General features: G+C 41.7%; 1 protein-coding gene across 1 annotated transcript; it reads right to left on the bottom strand.

Annotated features, from left to right (window-relative positions):
• Nucleotides 1–11215: 11215 nt before the first annotated feature.
• Nucleotides 11216–18651, bottom strand: LOC125083014 (olfactory receptor 1J4-like). Its single transcript, XM_047698909.1, is given in 4 exon segments — nt 11216–11311; nt 11313–11387; nt 11389–11644; nt 17714–18651. Coding segments are annotated over 4 exon segments (1365 nt in total).
• Between the last annotated feature and the right edge of the window lie 2541 nt (nt 18652–21192).

The following is a 21192-nucleotide window of genomic DNA, read 5'->3' as shown; positions in this document are numbered from 1 at the left end:
TATCACTAATTCTTTCTTCTGCCTCATTTATCCTAGCAGTGAGAGCCTCCATTTTTGATTGCACCTCATTAATAGCTTTTTTGATTTCAACTTGGTTAGATTTTAGTTCTTTTATTTCTCGAGAAAGGGCTTTTATATCTCCCGAGAGGGTTGCTTTAATATCTTCCATGCCTTTTTCAAGCCCGGCTAGAACCTTGAGAATCATCATTCTGAACTCTATATCTGACATATTACCAATGTCTGTATTGATTAGGTCCCTAGCCTTTGGTATTGCCTCTTGTTCTTTTTTTTGTTGTGAATTTTTCCGCCTTGTCATTTTGTCCAGATAAGAGTTTATGAAGGAGCAAGTAAAATACTAAAAGGGTGGCGACAACCCCAGGAAAATATGCTTTAGCCAAATCAGAAGAGATCCTGAATTGTGAGGGGGGAGAAAGGGGATAAAAAGGGGTTCAGAAAGAAAGAAAAAAAAGAAACTATTAAAAAAAAGAAAGCCGATAAAGAAAAAATATAAAAAGAGGAAAAAATATATATATATTAGATAAACTATTTAAAAAACGTTAAAAAAAGAAAACGGTAAAAGTTAAAAAAATTTAGCAGAAGAAGAGAAAAAGAAAATAAATTGAAAAAGAAAAAAAAATTAAATTAACTGCAAGGCTAAAAAATCATGGGGAGAAAGCCATGAGTTCCGTGCTTTGCTTTCTTCTCCTCTGGAATTCCGCCGTTCTCCTTGGTAGGTGAACTTGGTCCTCGCTGGGTTTCCCGTAGATCTTCTGGGGGAGGGGCCCGTTGTAGTGATTCTCAAGCGTCTTTGCCCCAGGCGGAGTTGCACCGCCCTTATCCGGGGCCGCGCTGAGTCATCCGCTCGGGTTCGCTTTCGGGAGCTTTTGTTCCCTGAGCGCTTTCCGTAGAGTCCGGAGGACGGGAATAAAGATGGCGGCCTCCCGGTCTCTGGCCCGGAGGAGCCGAGAGCCCGGGGCCCCACTCCTCATTGCGCCCTCAGAGAACAGCGCCCAATGACTCCCGTCACCCTGGCCTCCGGCCGCGCTCCGAGCTGACCGAGCCTGCGACCGGTTCAAGGCAACCCCGAGCTGAGAGTCACTCCTCCGCTCTGTCTCTGTAGCCGGCTTCCCCATTCTAATACCGGTAAGCTCTGCGACACTCAGACACCCCCGATCCTTCTGCGACCCTGCGGGACCTGAGGTCGCGCTGACCCCGCCTGGGCTTCACCCCGGTTAAGCCTCTGGAGCGATGTCCCTCAGCGGAACAGACTTTTCAAAGTCCTGATTTTGCTCCGTTGCTCCGCCGCTTGCCGGGAGCCGGCCCCTCCCCCCCGCAGTCTATCTTCCCGTCGCTTTGGATTCACTTCTCCGCCAGTCCTACCTTGCAGAAAGTGGTTGATTTTCTGTTTCTGGAATTGCTGTTCTTCTTCTCTTCAATCTCCCGTTGGATTTGTAGGTGTTTCCAATCTTTAGATAAGCTCTTTAGCTGATCTCCTGCTACCCGAAGTAGTCTCAGCCTGCTACTTCTCCGCCATCTTGACTCCTCCATTTCATGTATTGTTGAATTCACTTTTCCAATATTTTGTGTAGAATGGATATGTGATCAAGACAGTATGATACTGACACAGAAATAGACACATAGATCAATAGAACAGAATAGAAAATCCAGAAGTGGACCCACAAATATGTGGGTTTTGACAAAGCAGGAAAGAATATCCAATTGGGGAAAAAAAAAAAGATGGTCTTTTCACAAATGGTACTAGGAAAACCAGACAGCAACATGCAAAAAAAATGGAACTGGACTACTTACTTACTCCATACAGAAAAAGAAATTAAAAATGAATGAAAGATCTAACTGTGAGACAGGAAAACATCAAAATTCTAGAGAAGAACAGTCAGTGACCTCTTTGACATCAGCCTTAGCAACTATTACTAGATATGTATCCTGAGGCAAAGGAAACAAAAGCAAAGGTAAACTATTGGAACTATATCAGAATAAAAACCTTCTTCACAGTGAAGAAAACAATCAACAAAACTAAAAGGCAACCTATACAATGAGAGAATATATTTGCAAACAGTGTATCTGATGCCCTTCAACAGACGAATGGATAAGGAAGATGTGGTTCATAGATACTATGGAGTATTATGCCTCCATCAGAAAGGATGAATACCCAACTTTTGTAGCAACATGGACGGGACTGGAAGAGATGATGCTGAGTGAAATAAGTCAAGCAGAGAGAGTCAATTATCATATGGTTTCACTTATTTGTGGGGCATAACAAATAGCATGGAGGACAAGGGGAGATGGAGAGGAGAAGGGAGTTGAGGGAAATTGGAAGGGGAGGTGAACCGTGAGAGACTATGGACTCTGAAAAACAATCTGAGGGTTTTGAAGGGGTGGGGGGTGGGAGGTTGGGGGAACCAGGTGGTGGGTATTAGAGAGGGCATGTATTGCATGGAGCACTGGGTGTGGTGCAAAAACAATGAATACTGTTACCCTGAAAAGAAATTTTTAAAAATTAATTAATTAAAAAAACAACTGTATGTCAGTTACGTCCCAATAAAACTGCAAGTGAAATCAAAGAAATAAGAAAGAAGCAAGAGTCCCTTTGAACAACAGAAATATTTCCATTGAGATCTTTCCCTAATTATCTTAATTGAAATATTCTTCACACCAGAGAAAACTTTCCACACAAGTCTATTTCACAGCAAAATTTAACATGGAAAGACTATTTTTCTTCATCTTCATTTTTTCAGAGCATTTTCCTTCAGAAGAATAAGCTTTTTCCACCCAGTCACAGTCTAAAGGATGGGAAACCAGAGTGGTATCTGTTCTATTCCAATGTGTCCAGAAGGGATGATTCTTTATAGCTGGTCCATGTTTCATTATCTACAAGGCTTTTAAGGAGAATAGGTTCTATCATCTGGGTTGGAAAATTTTGGCAGGATATTCTTCCTGGATCATATCATATTGGTTACCTATAACAATTCCCAGCATAGGTATAGTTGTTTATTTTCAGTTGATTCAGTTACATATGTTGCCCTGAATCAGTTAATCCAAGTGTTCTCAACCTCAGCTGCACATTAGAATCACCTGCCAGAAGTTTTGTAGTATGTTTAGATTTTGGGAAACTGTAAGAAGCATTTAACCAGTCATCTACTCAATTAAGTAAGCCAGAATTCTGCATTTCCCTATCTTAAACTTTGTAGCTAACTTGAGTTTTTGTAACTCTAGAAAAAAATGTTTTAAGAATTGAGAGTGAGACCGGAGGAGTCAAGATGGCGGAGAAGTAGCAGGCTGAGACTACTTCGGGTAGCGGGAGATCAGCTAAATAGCTTAACTAAAGATTGCAAACACCTACAAATCCAACGGGAGATTGAAGAGAAGAAGAACAGCAATTCCAGAAACAGAAAATCAACCACTTTCTGCAAGGTAGGACTGGCGGAGAAGTGAATCCAAAGCGACGGGAAGATAGACCGCGGGGGGAGGGGCCGGCTCCCGGCAAGCGGCGGAGCAACGGAGCAAAATCAGGACTTTGAAAAGTCTGTTCCGCTGAGGGACATCGCTCCAGAGGCTTAACTGGGGTGAAGCCCAGGCGGGGTAAGCGCGACCTCAGGTCCCGCAGGGTCGCAGAAGGATCGGGGGTGTCTCAGTGTCGCAGAGCTTACCGGTATTAGAACGGGGAAGCCGGCTGCAGAGACAGAGCCGAGGAGTGACTCTCAGCTCGGGGTTGCCTTGAACCGGTCGCAGGCTCGGTCAGCTCAGAGCGCGGCCGGAGGCCAGGGTGACGGGAGTCATTTGGCGCTGTTCTCTGAGGGCGCACTGAGGAGTGGGGCCCCGGGCTCTCGGCTCCTCCGGGCCGGAGACCGGGAGGCCGCCATCTTTATTCCCGTCCTCCGGACTCTACGGAAAGCGCTCAGGGAACAAAAGCTCCCGAAAGCGAACTCGAGCGGATGACTCAGCGCGGCCCCGGGTAAGGGCGGTGCAACTCCGCCTGGGCAAAGACGCTTGAGAATCACTACAACGGGCCCCTCCCCCAGAAGATCTATGGGAACCCAGCCAGGACCAAGTTCACCTACCAAGGAGAACGGCGGAATTCCAGAGGAGAAGAAAGCAAAGCACGGAACTCATGGCTTTCTCCCCATGATTTTTTAGCCTTGCAGTTAATTTAATTTTTTTTTCTTTTTCAATTTTTTTTCTTTTTCTCTTCTTCTGCTAAATTTTTTTTAACTTTTACCGTTTTCTTTTTTTAACGTTTTTTAAGTAGTTTATCTAATATATATATATTTTTTCCTCTTTTTATATTTTTTCTTTATCGGCTTTCTTTTTTTTAATAGTTTTTTTTTTTCTTTCTTTCTGAACCCCTTTTTATCCCCTTTCTCCCCCCTCACAATTCAGGATCTCTTCTGATTTGGCTAAAGCATATTTTCCTGGGGTTGTTGCCACCCTTTTAGTATTTTACTTGCTCCTTCATAAACTCTTATCTGGACAAAATGACAAGGCGGAAAAATTCACAACAAAAAAAAGAACAAGAGGCAATACCAAAGGCTAGGGACCTAATCAATACAGACATTGGTAATATGTCAGATATAGAGTTCAGAATGATGATTCTCAAGGTTCTAGCCGGGCTTGAAAAAGGCATGGAAGATATTAAAGCAACCCTCTCGGGAGATATAAAAGCCCTTTCTGGAGAAATAAAAGAACTAAAATCTAACCAAGTTGAAATCAAAAAGCTATTAATGAGGTGCAATCAAAAATGGAGGCTCTCACTGCTAGGATAAATGAGGCAGAAGAAAGAATTAGCGATATAGAAGACCAAATGACAGAGAATAAAGAAGCTGAGCAAAAGAGGGACAAACAGCTACTGGACCACGAGGGGAGAATTCGAGAGATAAGTGACACCATAAGACGAAACAACATTAGAATAATTGGGATTCCAGAAGAAGAGGAAACAGAGAGGGGAGCAGAAGGTATATTGGAGAGAATTATTGGAGAGAATTTCCCCAATATGGCAAAGGGAACAAGCATCAAAATCCAGGAGGTTCTCTGAACCTCCTCAAAATCAATAAGAATAGGTCTACACCCCGTCACCTAATAGTAAAATTGACAAGTCTTAGTGACAAAGAAAAGATCCTGAAAGCAGCCCGGGAAAAGAAGTCTGTAACGTACAATGGTAAAAATATTAGATTGGCAGCAGACTTATCCACAGAGACCTGGCAGGCCAGAAAGAGCTGGCATGATATATTCAGAGTACTAATGAGAAAAACATGCAGCCAAGAATACTATATCCAGCTAGGCTATCATTGAAAATAGACGGAGAGATTAAAAGCTTCCAGGACAAACAAAAACTGAAAGAATTTGCAAATACCAAACCAGCTCTACAGGAAATATTGAAAGGGGTCCTCTAAGCAAAGAGAGACCCTCAAAGTAGTAGATCAGAAAGAAACAGAGACAATATACAATAACAGTCACCTTACAGGCAATACAATGGCACTAAATTCATATCTCTCAATACTTACCCTGAATGTTAATGGCTAAATGCCCCAATCAAAAGACACAGGGTATCAGAATGGATAAAAAAACAAAAACCATCTATAGGTTGCCTACAAGAAACTCATCATACACCTGAAGACACCTCCAGGTTTAAAGTGAGGGGGTGGAAAAGAATTTACCATGCTAATGGACATCAGAAGAAAGCAGGAGTGGCAATCCTTATATCAGATCAATTAGATTTTAAGCCAAAGATTATAATAAGAGATGAGGAAGGACACTATATCATACTCAAAGGAACTGTCCAACAAGAAGATCTAACAATAATAAATATCTATGCCCCTAACGTGGGAGCAGCCAACTATATAAACCAATTAATAACAAAATCAAAGAAACACATCGACAAGAATACAATATTAGTAGGGGATTTTAACACTCCCCTTACTGAAATGGACAGATCATCCAAGCAAAAGATCAACAAGGAAATCAAGGCCTTAAATGACACACTGGACCAGATGGACATCACAGATATATTCAGAACATTTCATCCCAAAGCAACAGAATACACATTCTTCTCTAGTGCACATGGAACATTCTCCAGAATAGATCACATTCTTGGTCCTAAATCAAGTCTCAACCGGTATCAAAATATTGGGATCATTCCCTGCATATTTTCAGACCACAATGCTCTAAAGCTAGAACTCAATCACAAGAGGAAATTTGGAAAGAACCCAAATACATGGAGACTAAACAGCATCCTTCTAAAGAATGAATGGGTCAACCAGGAAATCAAAGAAGAATCGAAAATATTTATGGAAACAAATGATAATGAAAACACAACAGTTCAGAATCTGTGGGACACAACAAAGGCAGTCCTGAGAGGAAAATATATAGCGGTACAAGCCTTTCTCAAGAAACAAGAAAGGTCTCAGGTACACAACCTAACCCTACACCTAAAGGAGCTGGAGAAAGAACAAGAAAGAAACCCGAAACCCAGCAGGAGAAGAGAAATCATAAAGATCAGAGCAGAAATCAATGAAATAGAAACCAAAAAAACAATAGAACAAATCAACGAAACTAGGAGCTGGTTCTTTGAAAGAATTAATAAGATTGATAAACCCCTGGCCAGACTTATCAAAAAGAAAAGAGAGAGGACCCAAATAAATAAAATCATGAATGAAAGAGGAGAGATCACAACGAACACCAAAGAAATACAGACAATTATAAGAACATACTATGAGCAACTCTACGCCAACAAATTTGACAATCTGGAAGAAATGGATGCATTCCTAGAGACATATAAACTACCACAACTGAACCAGGAAGAAATAGAAAGCCTGAACAGACCCATAACCAGTAAGGAGATTGAAACAGTCATCAAAATCTCCAAACAAACAAAAGCCCAGGGCCAGACGGCTTTCCGGGGGAATTCTACCAACATTTAAAGAAGAACTAATTCCTATTCTCCTGAAACTGTTCCAAAAAATAGCAATAGAAGGAAAACTTCCAAACTCATTTTATGAGGCCAGCATCACCTTGATCCCAAAACCAGATAAGGATCCCAACAAAAAAGAGAACTACAGACCAATATCCTTGATGAACACAGATGCAAAAATTCTCGCCAAAATACTAGCCAATAGGATTCAACAGTACGTTAAAAGGATTATTCACCACGACCAAGTGGGATTTATTCCAGGGCTGCAAGGCTGGTTCAACATCCGCAAATCAATCAATGTGATACAACACATTAATAAAAGAAAGAACAAGAACCATATGATACTCTCCATAGATGCTGAAAAAGCATTTGACAAAGTACAGCATCCCTTCCTGATCAAAACTCTTCAAAGTGTAGGATAGACGGCACATACCTCAATATTATCAAAGCCATCTATGAAAAACCCACGGCAAATATCATTCTCAGTGGAGAAAAACTGAAAGCTTTTCCGCTAAGGTCAGGAACACGGCAGGGATGTCCGTTATCACCACTGCTATTCAACATAGTACTAGAAGTCCTAGCCTCAGCAATCAGACAACAAAGGAAATTAAAGGCATCCAAATCAGCAAAGAAGAAGTCAAACTATCACTCTTCGCAGATGATATGATACTCTATGTGGAAAACCCAAAAGACTCCACTCCAAAACTGCTAGAACTTGTCCAGGAATTCAGTAACGTGTCAGGATATAAAATCAATGCACAGAAATCAGTTGCATTTCTCTACACCAACAACAAGACAGAAGAAAGAGAAATTAAGGAGTCCATCCCATTTACAATTGCACCCAAAACTATAAGATACCTAGGAATAAACCTAACCAAAGAGACTAAGAATCTATACTCAGAAAACTATAAAGTACTCATGAAAGAAATTGAGGAAGACACAAAGAAATGGAAAAATGTTCCATGCTCCTGGATTGGAAGAATAAATATTGTGAAAATGTCTATGCTACCTAAAGCAATCTACACATTTAATGCAATTCCTATCAAAGTACCATCCATTTTTTTCAAAGAAATGGAACAAATAATCCTAAAATTATATGGAACCAGAAAAGACCTCGAATAGCCAAAGGAATATTGAAAAAGAAAGCCAAAGTTGGTGGCATCACAATTCCGGACTTCAAGCTCTATTACAAAGCTGTCATCATCAAGACAGCCTGGTACTGGCACAAAAACAGACACATAGATCAATGGAACAGAATAGAGAGCCCAGAAATGGACCCTCAACTCTATGGTCAACTCATCTTCGACAAAGCAGGAAAGAATGTCCAATGGAACAAAGACAGCCTCTTCAATAAATGGTGTTGGGAAAATTGGACAGCCACATGCAGAAAAATGAAATTGGATCATTTCCTTACACCACACACGAAAATAGACTCAAAATGGATGAAGGATCTCAATGTGAGAAAGGAATCCATCAAAATCCTCGAGGAGAACACAGGCAGCAACCTCTTCGACGTCAGCCGCAGCAACATCTTCCTAGGAACATCACCAAAGGCAAGGGAAGCAAGGGCAAAAATGAACTTTTGGGATTTCATCAAGATCAAAAGCTTTTGCACAGCAAAGGAAACAGTGAACAAAACCAAAAGACAACTGACAGAATGGGAGAAGATATTTGCAAATGACATATCAGATAAAGGGCTAGTGTCCAAATCTATAAAGAACTTAGCAAACTCAACACCCAAAGAACAAATAATCCAATCAAGAAATGGGCAGAGGACATGAACAGACATTTCTGCAAAGAAGACATCCAGATGGCCAACAGACACATGAAAAAGTGCTCCATATCACTCGGCATCAGGGAAATACAAATCAAACCACCATGAGATATCACCTCACACCAGTCAGAATGGCTAAAATTAACAAGTCAGGAAATGACAGATGCTGGCGAGGATGCGGAGAAAGGGGAACCCTCCTACACTGTTGGTGGGAATGCAAGCTGGTGCAACCACTCTGGAAAACAGCATGGAGGTTCCTCAAAATGTTGAAAATAGAACTACCCTATGACCCTGCAATTGCACTGCTGGGTATTTACCCTAAAGATACAAACGTAGTGATCCGAAGGGGCACATGCACCCGAATGTTTATAGCAGCAATGTCTACAATAGCCAAACTATGGAAAGAACCTAGATGTCCATCAACAGACGAATGGATAAAGAAGATGTGGTAGATATACACAATGGAATACTATGCAGCCATCAAAAGAAATGAAATCTTGCCATTTGCGACGACGTGGATGGAACTAGAGGGTATCATGCTTAGCGAAATAAGTCAATCGGAGAAAGACAACTATCATATGATCTCCCTGATATGAGGGAGAGGAGATGCAACATGGGGGGTCGAGGGGGTAGGAGAAGAGTAAATGAAACAAGATGGGATTGGGAGGGAGACAAACCATAAGTGACTCTTAATCTCACAAAACAAACTGAGGGTTGATGGGGGGAGGGGGTTGGGAGAGGGGATGGGGTTATGGATATCGGGGAGGGTGTGTGCTATGGTGAGTGTTGTGAAGTGTGTAAACCTGGCGATTCACAGACCTGTACCCCTGGGGATAAAAATATATGTTTATAAAGCTGTAAAAAAAAAAAAAGAAAGAAAGGATGAATCCCCAAGTTTTGTAGCAACATGGACGGGACTGGAAGAGATTATGCTGAGTGAAATAAGTCAAGTAGAGAGAGTCAATTATCATATGGTTTCACTTATTTGTGGAGCATAACAAATAGTACGGAGGACAAGGGGAGATGGAGAGGAGAAGGGAGTTGAGGGAAATTGGAAGGGGAGGTGAACCATGAGAGACTATGGACTCTGAAAAACGATCTGAGAATTTTGAAGGGGTGGGGGGTGGGAGGTTGGGGGCACCAGGTGGTGGGTATTGTAGAGGGCACGGATTGCATGGAGCACTGGGTGTGGTGCAAAAATAATGAATACTGTTATGCTGAAAAAAATAAAAAAATTAAAAAAAAAAAAGAATTGAGAGTGAAACTAAAGAGCAAATTGCTAAAATATGGATTATCATTAATTTTTATACAACTATTTTAAGAGTATTCTAATTATCTGCACCACTAAGATTCATAAACATCTGAAACAAGTTCATATGAGGTCCACATAAAGACTTGACATTTCCAAACCACAGCACATTTGACAGTTCCCAAAATTCTTCAACACGGGCATGAGAAAGGTAAAGAATGAGAAGACACAGCTTATAAAAATGCCTAACAGATCCAAATAGCAAATAAATTTGAAGTCAAATGTCCTTTCCCTTAAAGAGGAAAGCATGAATTTTGTGTGTGTGTAGTCACGAATATAAGGCAATACTGTAACTGTTAAGGATAATTCCCACTCCAGATTTATGAGTTTTGTGCTCTGAAGACAATTGAGATAATGGTGCTTCTGTATGTGCCAAGTCCCAAGGCTTGAGGAAACCTAAAGAGGCATAAAATAAAGTTAAAAAGGAAGTTGGTTTACAGAGCACAGATGGTTACAGCAAATACCACTCAATGTGTCTGTGCTTGGTGGTTTAAATGAACTCACTGGGTTTAGGAAGAGTCAGCAGGAAGAACTGTCAAAGCAGGTCACCTGGAAACAGGAAAGTGGAGTGGGTACCAGCAACAAGGATGGTCCTCTGCATAGTAATCCAAAGAGGAATGTCTGGCAGTGCCATTTGGTGAACTAAGAACTGAGAAGGGGAGGTGGTTGTCACTTGGAGAAAAATATTTCCCTCCTAAAATGTCTCCCCAGAGCCCCTTTCATGTCCCTGTTCCTCAGGCTGTAGATGAAGGGGTTCAACATGAGGGTGACCACTGTGTACATCACTGAAGCAATTATGTCTTTGTCATGGGAGTTGTTTGATGATGGGAAAATGTGCATAACCATGATTGTCTCATAGAATAGAAATACCACAGAGAGGTGGGAGCCACAGGTGGACAAGGCTTTACAGATCCCGTTACTAAAGGGAACCCTCACGATGGAGACCCCAATGCGGACATGAGACCAGGATGCCAGCCAATGGTATGATGATTCTCAGTGCCCCCACAGTGAAGTTGACCAGCTCATTGATGAAAGTGTCAGAGCTGGACAATTTGAGCAGAGCGGCAAGGTCACAGAGGAAATGGGGGATAGTGTTATCAGCACAGAAGGACAGCCAGGCCAGGCTGACATTGTGGGACAATGTGAGACACTGCACTGCTACATGAGAATAACCAGGACACAGCCTGGTTGAGATTCACAGGTTTTCTCACATGATGGTGGTGTAGTGTAGAGGATGGCAGATGGCCAAATACCTGTCATATGCCATCACTGTGAGAAGGTGGTTATCAATGCAGCCAAAAAAATATGAAAAAATACATCTGCGTTACACACCCTGCATAGGGCATGGATTGATCCTGAGTATGCATGTTTATCAGCATACTTTGGGACAGTGACAGATGAGAAGGAGACGTCAGTGAAGGCCAGCTGGCTGAGGAAGAAGTACATGGGGGTGTGGAGGCGAGGGTCCAGCCTGATGAGCAGGATGATGAGCAGGTTCCCCAGCACCGTGGTCAGGTACATGCCCAGGAATAGGACGAAGAACACTCCCTGCTGCTCTGGCTGGATGGGGAATCCCAGGAGGAGGAACTCAGACATGCTGCTCTGGTTCTCCCTCCTAATTCCCCTCTTCTGCCTACTGGGGGTGAAGGAATAGGGAAATGTCAGAGACTTTGGAAGTTGATAATATCCACAATGGGGTTTCTTATTTTCTCCTGAAAACAAAACAAAAAAAACAAAAACTAAAACAAACAAAAAAAAACTGCCTGGATTTCTGTCATCCACTAGTGTCGCCAAAGCACAAGACTGATCCTCAATGCCCCAAATGATTCCTTTTGGTGGAAACGAAAGCAAAATTATTATTTTTTTTAGAGAGCGAGGGAAGAGAGAGGCAGAGAGAGAGGGAGATAGAATCTCAAGCAGGCTCCATGTCCAGCGAGGAACCTGACACAGGGCTCCATCCCACAACCCTGAGATCATGACCTGAGCTGAAATCAACAATCAGATGCTTAACTGACCGAGCCACCCAGGCCCACCAAGGGCAAAATCATTCTTATTTGTTTTTAACCAACAATGTTCCTGGCATTGTGCTACCAGCTGGAGATAAAAGAATAAATAGGTCACACAGGCCATCTTTCCCCAGGATGCTGATCCTCAACAGAACACCTGACAGAGGCCAGACTGAAGGTATGGGTTTATAGCCAGATGGTTCATGTCGAGATCCCAGCTCCACCACTTGCTGGCTATATGACTTATGGAGCTAAATCTCCCTTGGCCACATGTGATGCTTCTGTAATGTAAAGATACCAATATCACACATTCATAAAGGTTAATAAGAGAACTCTAATTCCATACACATTAGCCTCCAAGTACAGTCCTATATAAAATAAACACACGAAGTTTTATAGATTATTCTCTTTTTTTTTGACAAGATAAGTTTCCAAATAAAACCAGGATCAAATTCAAGGATTTCATGAAATAACATTATGAGATGTTCAACACGAAGAACCAAGTAGCTGATCTAAAACTTGTGTTAACTTGTCTGAGTGTGCATACCCTCAGAGGAGTCCCTAAGTTCATTTCCTATCACTGGGGGTAAATTCCCTGGTGGAACTTGACTTAATGCATGTTCAATTTTGTTGTGAAAAATAAATCTTTAGTTCTCCATCTTTAGTTCTCTTTAGAAAACTTTAGTTTATCTTTAGAAAACTTTAGTTCTCCATCTCTCTCCATCTGTGTCTGGTGCTTGAAGCTGACTCAGGTCTCAGTTTTCATGGGCAGGAAGATACCTGAGATGCGAGACCCAGGATCTGGGATGTGAGAAATACTGAAGGACTGGAGGTTTCTGTCAGATTTCACAGTTATGTGATTTACCATCACCGTTTCCCAGTATCTTCCTAGTACTTCACCCTTAGAATAATTGACACTTAAAGTACACTGTGTCAGACAAATATGTTTTTGCACTATTGCCTTATTAAATATTTTTTCACAGTCCTACAAGGTAGGTGTTATCATAACTTTACCACACACATACTCAGGAGGAGTGTGATCACATAGTAACTGCTATAGTCACAATTCTCTCTCATGTGTTTTTTAAAAATTTATTGGAATCTTATTCCTATAACTGTACTCTTCCTTTCTCTCTTTAATTAGACAAAAGAGTCAAGATATTAAAAAATATCACTTCAGGATTTGAAGGAGTCCTGCTCAGATAACTGTGGCCAATGATTCCTACAGCCCTTTAGTTTGTAAAATACTTTCATGTTTCTTCAATTTCTCTCAATCCATCAATGTTTATTTTGTGTCTAAGAAATAGAGAAGACAGTGAGGGTTTTTTCCCTTTCATTTTATTAACAGGAGTAGGGAAATCGCTTGCACAATGTCACATAGATATTCCATAGTAAAGACTGGTCTTAAGAGTAGATTTTCTCAAAATCTTTTCATTAGAGAGAGAATTTACTGGAGGGGCTGGAATATAAGCCCTGACAGTTGTTTGTTTTCTGTGTTTTGTTTGTTGTAACACAAGTGCCTGGCTTAAGCTTTGTTGAAGCATCAATCTCAGAGGCATAGGCTACCTTGAATAAATACTTGGCCAATACACGACCAGATAAACAGCTAAGCCACTTCTCCCCATGGGGGTTTCTTTGATTTCAACATCTTGCTTGATTTCTATAATGGACCATTTGGACAACTTGTCTCTTCTCTTCCCTGTACTTCATATTTATACTCTTATGCTTTAAATTCACCAATAACACACAGGCCATCAAAACTCTAGACCCCCACTCTCAGCCACAATAAAAGTAGAACCCCAGGCCTGCACTCTTTCTCTCTACTATGACCTCACTGTGTAGCCTCACATGTGCTATGTGATTTCCAGGTCTTGTAAATAATAAAGCTCTATTTTTCAAATATTCCTGATGGTTGCTGCCGAAAACCATCTTTCAAGCCAAACAAAACCCACAAGGGCAGGTCCAACCACAACACTTGGGTATTGATAGGCTGAAACTGGTACAAAACAGGAGTGAAACTACAGTCAAATGTTAAAATACTCATATGGTTGGTAGAGGAATTTAACATTCACATTGTTGTATGTCTGACAGTAAATGCTTGTTCTAGACCAGGAAGTTGTTGGGTGCCACTGGCTGGCCTGGTTCAGGGGGCATGAGGAGGGGATAGGTACTTCACCCTTCTGCCGAGGTCTGGCTTCTCACTGAAAGTTTCCAGGTCAGACTTAACCCAGAATCTCAAACATCTCCTACAGGAGACCCAGAGCATCTAAAGAAACCACAGAGCTACAATTTGAAGGGAAGGGAACAATACAGATAAGGTGCTTTGGCTTAATCAGCACAATGCATGAAAGAGGTGGATGGGAAATGCTCAGTATTGAAGCGAGGAAGCTTTTGCCTGGGACTTGGGAGAGAGCCTGTCTCCTGAACAGTCTCCTGTTCAGTCTCTTGAATAGTCTCCTGATGGTGTCTCCTGAACAGCCAGGAAGTAGAGAGTCAGGTGTCTCAGCCCCCATGAGCCTATAATTTACTAAGTGTTTATGATGTGCCTAGTACTTGTTGAGCAGCTTACAGACAGTACCTTACAGCAATGATCATTATTCCCACTTGACAGCATCAGAGAGGCCACACCTCAAGACCACAAAACTATTAAGTGGGAAAAAGACAAAGATTTGGGTGTAAATTTTTGTGATACCAGAAATGAGCATTTAGTTTCTGAACTGTGTTACCAAAATTGAAGAAGAGTGTCAAAAATATTGGGCTTGCAGGGCCCCTCCTACTGTATGGAAATCCTACTGTATGGAAATAACTGGCCCCTACCAGTTATTCAAAGTGGGTTTCCTGGGTTGGTTCTGGCCGCAGGCAAGTGAAGAGTCAGAATATGAGAATGTTAAACACAGACACATAAATGTTTGTATCTTGGTTTTAAGTCTCTATTCTATACATATTCTATGTAAAGGAAGTTAGGGGTGAGTGTGTTGTACACAAAAGCACTCACACACTATCACAGACACATACTTGCCGAAGGGAGATTTATAGCCTTCTCCAGCTTATACTCAAACTAGGTAAATACAGTCAGGGTGTGAGTCAGCTCCACACACATCTATGCAAAATTCACAAACAAAATACACCCTTACATGTATGAACAACTGCACACACAGGACTATCAAGCACCCAATAGCCTACCCATTGTAGTACAGGCAGTCACATATATTCAAATTATAAGCAATGTACAAGGTCTTACATACAAGTAACATAAATGCAAATAAAATAGGCATTCATGTGGCTAAGAGTAAATTTCCAGCATTCTCTGACTTATATATATCCTAGGTGAAGACATTCAGTGTGAAAGTCAGTTATACACACATAAAGTCATACAACACACACACACACACACACAGAAAACTGTGGAGATTTCAGGGCCCCTTCTTATCTATAGCAGTGCTATAAGTTCAGATACTCTCTGCTTTGTACTGTTACCTGAATCCTTACTTTCTGTCCAAAAGACCCAGGATCCAAGGAAAAACAGCAAACCTTGGTGGCCCACGGACTTTTACAGACATTCGTATCTGTTTACCAGCCTCAAAACGATGTGCAAGAAGATCTCCTTTTATACATCACAAAGTTAAAAAAAGAAAGAAAGAAAGAAAAAACGAAAAGAAAACAAAGGAACCCCGAGGAAACGTGCCCAACTTCCTGACTAGGGAAGCCATCATCTTGCACTAATTGTTCAACTTCCTCCTGGCCCCTTGGGAAGGAGCACATATAGGTTCCAGGGGGCTGAGATACATACAAGTGAAGTCACAGGAAAAAGTGTCCGTAATGTCAGTGATATTTTGGGCAGAGCAGGTCTCCAGATGGGAGGCACAAGCTTCCTCAGTTGCCCATGGCCTGTGCCTCATGAGTTCAGATTCTCTGGACAGTAGTACATGGCCCAGGCAGTACTGGGATCTCAGCAGGCTTCTGCAGGCTCCACAGCACCTACAGAGGCCTCTATTAGAGCACAAAGGCTCTTAAAATGTATAGGTCTCCCCACTGCTCTGTGACGTCCTGTAGGGTAGGGTCTGTCCAGGGTAGGGTCTGTCCCTTGTTCAAGAGTAGGGGGATTGAGTCTATATATTCGGGGGGGGGGGGGAAGATTCTGGGCTCTTTTTCTTACTAATAGGGCATACCTGAGCAAATTACCAAAAATCTCTGTGACTCAGGTTCTTCAAAGTGGAAATAATAATAGTACTTTTTGTGTGAGTTTGAGGGATAGTTAAAAGAACATATTATGGAAGCTTAATAAATGTTAGGGTTTATTGTCAATGTCCTTGTATCACTAGAGATCAGCCACGGCACACAATAGGTAATTGGTAACTGCTGAATGACTTCAATTACTCATTCACTCAATCGCTTAACAAATAAATCATTAAGGGTCTTAAAAAAGGAAGAACCTGATATATGCTCTGGAGACAGAGAGGTGACATCAGCAACCAAAAAAAAAAGAAAGAAAAACAAAACTGCTATGAAAAAAAGGAGCGTGAGGAGTGGGGTCAGGAATGCCAGAATGTGGGGCACCTGGATGACTCAGTCAGTTAAGTGTCTGCCTTCAGGTCATGATTTCAGGGTCTTGGGATTAAGCCCTGCCTAGGGCTCCCTGCTCAGCAGGGAGTCTGATTGTTCCTCTCCCTCTCACTTTGCCCCTCCCCATACTCGCACACTCTTTCTCTCTTCTCTCTCTCAAAAAATTAAAAAAATCATCTTTAAAAAAATTTAATCATACCCATGACTACATGGGGATAAACTTGGGAGTCTTTTCCTTTTTTAACTTGCATGCACAGGGCTTAGAAAATTACCTAGCTTATAGTAGTCATGGTAAATAATTTTGTGAGCATGAGTTATGAATTCACGTATTTATCTTTTTCCTTCTTAGAAGTGGAAGCTTTCACTTTAGGAACAAGACAACACTCATTTTCCCAAATTAAAACTAATCAGGCAGATAGTGGCTATTCTCTCCACAAAAATCCAACTTAAAGTGGAAAATTAAAATCTTCCTAGAATGGAGAAATGAGGTAACTTGATGGACTCCACTGGGCTCCCCTATTAATTTCTTGTCATAGGCAAAATCAAATGTAAGTTTATTTAAGTTTTAGCAAACCATCAAAAACACTTTATTCTAGCTACTGAATTAAGAAGGTAGGCCGGGGCGCCTGGGTGGCTCAATTGGTTAAGCGGCTGCCTTTGGCTCGGGTCATGATTCCAGGGTCCTGGGATCGAGCCCCGCATCAGGCTCCCTGCTCAGCAGAGAGCCTGCTTCTCTGTCTCCCCCTCTCCCTGCCACTCTGCTTACTTGTGCTCTCTCTCTAGCTCTCTGTCAAATAAACAAATTAAATATTAAAAAAAAAAAAGAAGGTAGGCCTTCTGCACTTTCTAAAACTAAACATTAGAAACTTTACTGAATATTTGTAGTTTTGGAAAATAATAGACAAGAAACAGGAAATAAGGAGCTGATTTATATCTCATTTACTTCAATAGATAGAAACTGTGGGTTATAATTAAAAGCTAAACATGACGAAACTGAAATGGGTTGGGTCCTATAACGTAACCGCTCATTTAAAGGACAGTTGGGAGGATACAGGAGACATGGATAGTCAACACACAATTTTTCAAGATCTCTGACAAGGTCAGTGGGTGAAATAACACAATTAGGTGATTCTCACTTAGTGAAAAGGATTTTGTTTCTGAAAAGAATCCCCAGAGCCAATTTCATGTCTCTGTTCCTTAGGCTATAGATGAAGGGATTCAACATGGGAGTGACCACTGTATACATCAGTGAGGCAATCATGTCCTTGTCATTAGAGCTACCCGATGAGGTGGAAAAGTACAGTGCCATAATTGTTCCATAGAATAGAGATACCACAGAGAGGTGGGAGCCACAGGTGGACAAGGCTTTGCAGATACCTTTGGTAGAGGAGGCCTTCAGAATAGAGGCCCCAATGTGGCCATAAGAGACCAAGATACCACTCAATGGAAAAATGACAACCACAGCCCCTGCAGTAAATATGGCCAGCTCATTAAGAGAGGTGTTGGAGCAGGACAACTTGAGTAGGTTGCGGAGGCTACAGAAAAAGTGGGGAATGATGTTGTCAGCACAGAAAGACACCTGAGTCAGGAGGAGGGTGTGCAAGAGGGCACTGCCACAGGAGAGAATCCAGGAGCCAGCCACCAGCAGCACACACACGTCCTCTTTCATGATGGTGGTGTAGTGTAGAGGGTGACAAATGGCCACATACCTGTCATATGCCATCACTGCAAGAAGGATATTATCAACACAACCAAAGAGTAGATAAAAATACATCTGTGAAATACAACCTGGATAGGAAATGGACAAGCGCTGAGTCTGCATGTTTCTCAGCATCTTTGGGACAGTGACAGATGAGAAATAGATGTCAGTGAAGGCCAAGTTGCTGAGGAAGAAGTACATGGGGGTGTGGAGGCGAGAGTCCAGCCTGATGAGCAGGATGATGAGCAGGTTCCCCAGCACCGTGGTCAGGTACATGCCCAGGAACAGGACAAAGAACACTCCCTGCTGCTCTGGCCGGATAGGGAGTCCCAGGAGGAGGAACTCGGACATGTTGCTCTGGTTCTCCCTACTCATGCTGCTTTTCTCTCCTGGGGGAATAAAAAGAAATGGGAAATGTCAGGCACTTAGAAATACTAAGCATAGCAATTACCATGTGGTCACATTTCTCCAAATGACTGTGTCAGCGTTCAGACAAGTATCGCCTCACACTGATCCAGTCTGGAGGGAGGGATGCAATGAAATTTGTCTGTATCCTGACATAATCACTTGGAGAAAGAATGCAACATCAAACTCTTCAATGAGTATAAGCAGGTCATTCTTTTTTGCTGTTGTTTTTTTACACACATAGAGACACTGTGGTAGACACCAGGGAGAAAGTCATATATAAGACACAGTCCCTTCCTCTGGGGAGTCCACATTCCAGTGAGCAGCCTCACAGCCCTGATGAAGAGCCTGGCTCTGCAGCCAGACTGCTTATGAGCTTGTGTCTTGTTCTTGCTTCTCCTGATTGCTGCTCACCTGGTCCATCTGTCTGTCTTTCTCTCACACATATGCATGCTTGCCACTTACAGCACTGAGAAGATTAAAGAAATGTTACATGTACAAAATAAGTCCTCAATACATAAACTCACTTCACACCATTAGGATAACTATCTGGAAGAGATTATGCTGAGTGAAATAAGTCAAGCAGAGAGAGTCAATTATCATATAGTTTCACTTATTTGTGGAGCATAACAAATAGCATGGAGGACAAGGGGAGATGGAGAGGAGAAGGGAGTTGAGGGAAATTGGAAAGGGAGGTGAACCATGAGAGACTATGGACTCTGAAAAACAATCTGAGGGTTTTGAAGGGGCGGGGGGTGGGAGGTTGGGGGAACCAGGTGGTGGGTATTAGAGAGGGCACGGATTGCATGGGGCACTGGGTACAGTGCAAAAACAATGAATACTGTTATGCTGAAAAGAAATAAAAAATTTTAAAAAAAGAAAAGAAAAAAGAAAAAGAGAGGAGAGGAAAGGGAAGGGAAGGGAAAGAAAAGGAAAGAGGGAAAGAAGGAAAAAAACAAGTGTTGATGAGGATATGAAGAAATTGGAACACTTGCTGATGGGAATGTAAAATGGTGCAGTCACAATGAAAAACACTATAGCAGTTCCTCAAAAAATTAAAAATAGAATTACCATATAACCCAGAAGTTCCACTTCTGGGTATATATCCAAAATAATTGAAATCAGGTTTTTTTTTTTTTAAGATTTTATTTATTTATTTGAGAGAGAGACAGTGAGAGAGCATGAGCGAGGAGAAGGTCACAGAGAGAAGCAGACTCCCCGTGGAGCCGGGAGCCCGATGCGGGACTCGATCCCGGGACTCCAGGATCATGACCTGAGCCGAAGGCAGTCGTCCAACCAACTGAGCCACCCAGGCGTCCCTGAAATCAGGTTCTTAAACAGATATTTTAACACCCATGTTCAAAGCAGCATTATTCATAACAACCAAAAGATGGAAACAACCTGTGTCCGTTGACAAATGAATGGATAAACATAATGTGGTATATACACACAGTGGAATGGAAAGAAGGAAGTCCTGACACATGCCTCAATGTGGATGAACCTTGAAGACATGCTGAGTAAAATAAGCCAGTTACCAAATTATAAATACTGTATGATTCCACTCACATGAGATCCTAGAATAGTCAAATTCATAGAGACAAAAAGTAGAATGGCAGTGACCAGCAGTTAGAGGGAAGGGAAATGAGAAGTTATTGTTCAATGTATACAGTTTCAGCTTGGGAAAATAATAAAAGTTCTGGAAGTAGATGGTGGTGATGGTGTGAATGTACTTAATGGCACAGAACTGTATACTTAAAGATGATTTAAATTGCAATTTTTATGTTATATATTTCACCACAATAAAAATGTTTTAAGTTAGAAAATATATAAATAAGAGTTAATAAATTATTGACTCTAGGGGTACCTGGCTGGCTCAGTCAGTGGAACATGCCTCTCTTGATCTCAGTCAAACCCTATGCTGGGTATAGACATCACTTAAAAATAAAATCTTTTGGAGCATCTGGGTGGCACACTCAGTTAAGCATCTGACTCTTGGTTTCAGCTCAAGTCATGATCTCAGGGTCCTGGGATGGAGCCCTGCATCAGGCTCTGAGCTCAGCAAGGAGTATGCTTGGGATTCCCTCTCTCCCTCTCCCTCTGTCTTTCTCCCAGCTTGTATTCTCCATGCCCCCCACCCGTCTCTCCAAAATAAATAAATAAATCTTTTTAAAAATCCTTATAAAATTTTTAAAATTTTATTCTTGCTTTTTTAAATTGTGTTATGTTAGTCACCATACAGTACATTATTAGTTTTTGATGTAGTGTTCTATGATTCATTGTTTGCATAATAACACCCAGTGCTCCATGCAATACTTGCCCTCATTAAAACCCATCACCGGGCTAACCCATTCCCCCACCACCTCCCCTCTAAAACCCTCAGTTTGTTTCTGAGTCCGTAGTTTCTCATGGTTCATCTCCCCCTCTGATTCCCTGCCCCCTTCATTTTTCCCTTCCTTCTCCTAACATCCTCCATGCTATTCCTATGTTCCACAAACAAGTGAAACCACATGA

The sequence above is a fragment of the Lutra lutra genome, chromosome 13, assembly GCF_902655055.1.
Source record: "Lutra lutra chromosome 13, mLutLut1.2, whole genome shotgun sequence".
NCBI lineage: Eukaryota > Metazoa > Chordata > Mammalia > Carnivora > Mustelidae > Lutra > Lutra lutra.
Note: the sequence above shows the minus strand (reverse complement) of the source record. Positions and strands in the feature narration are given on the sequence as shown.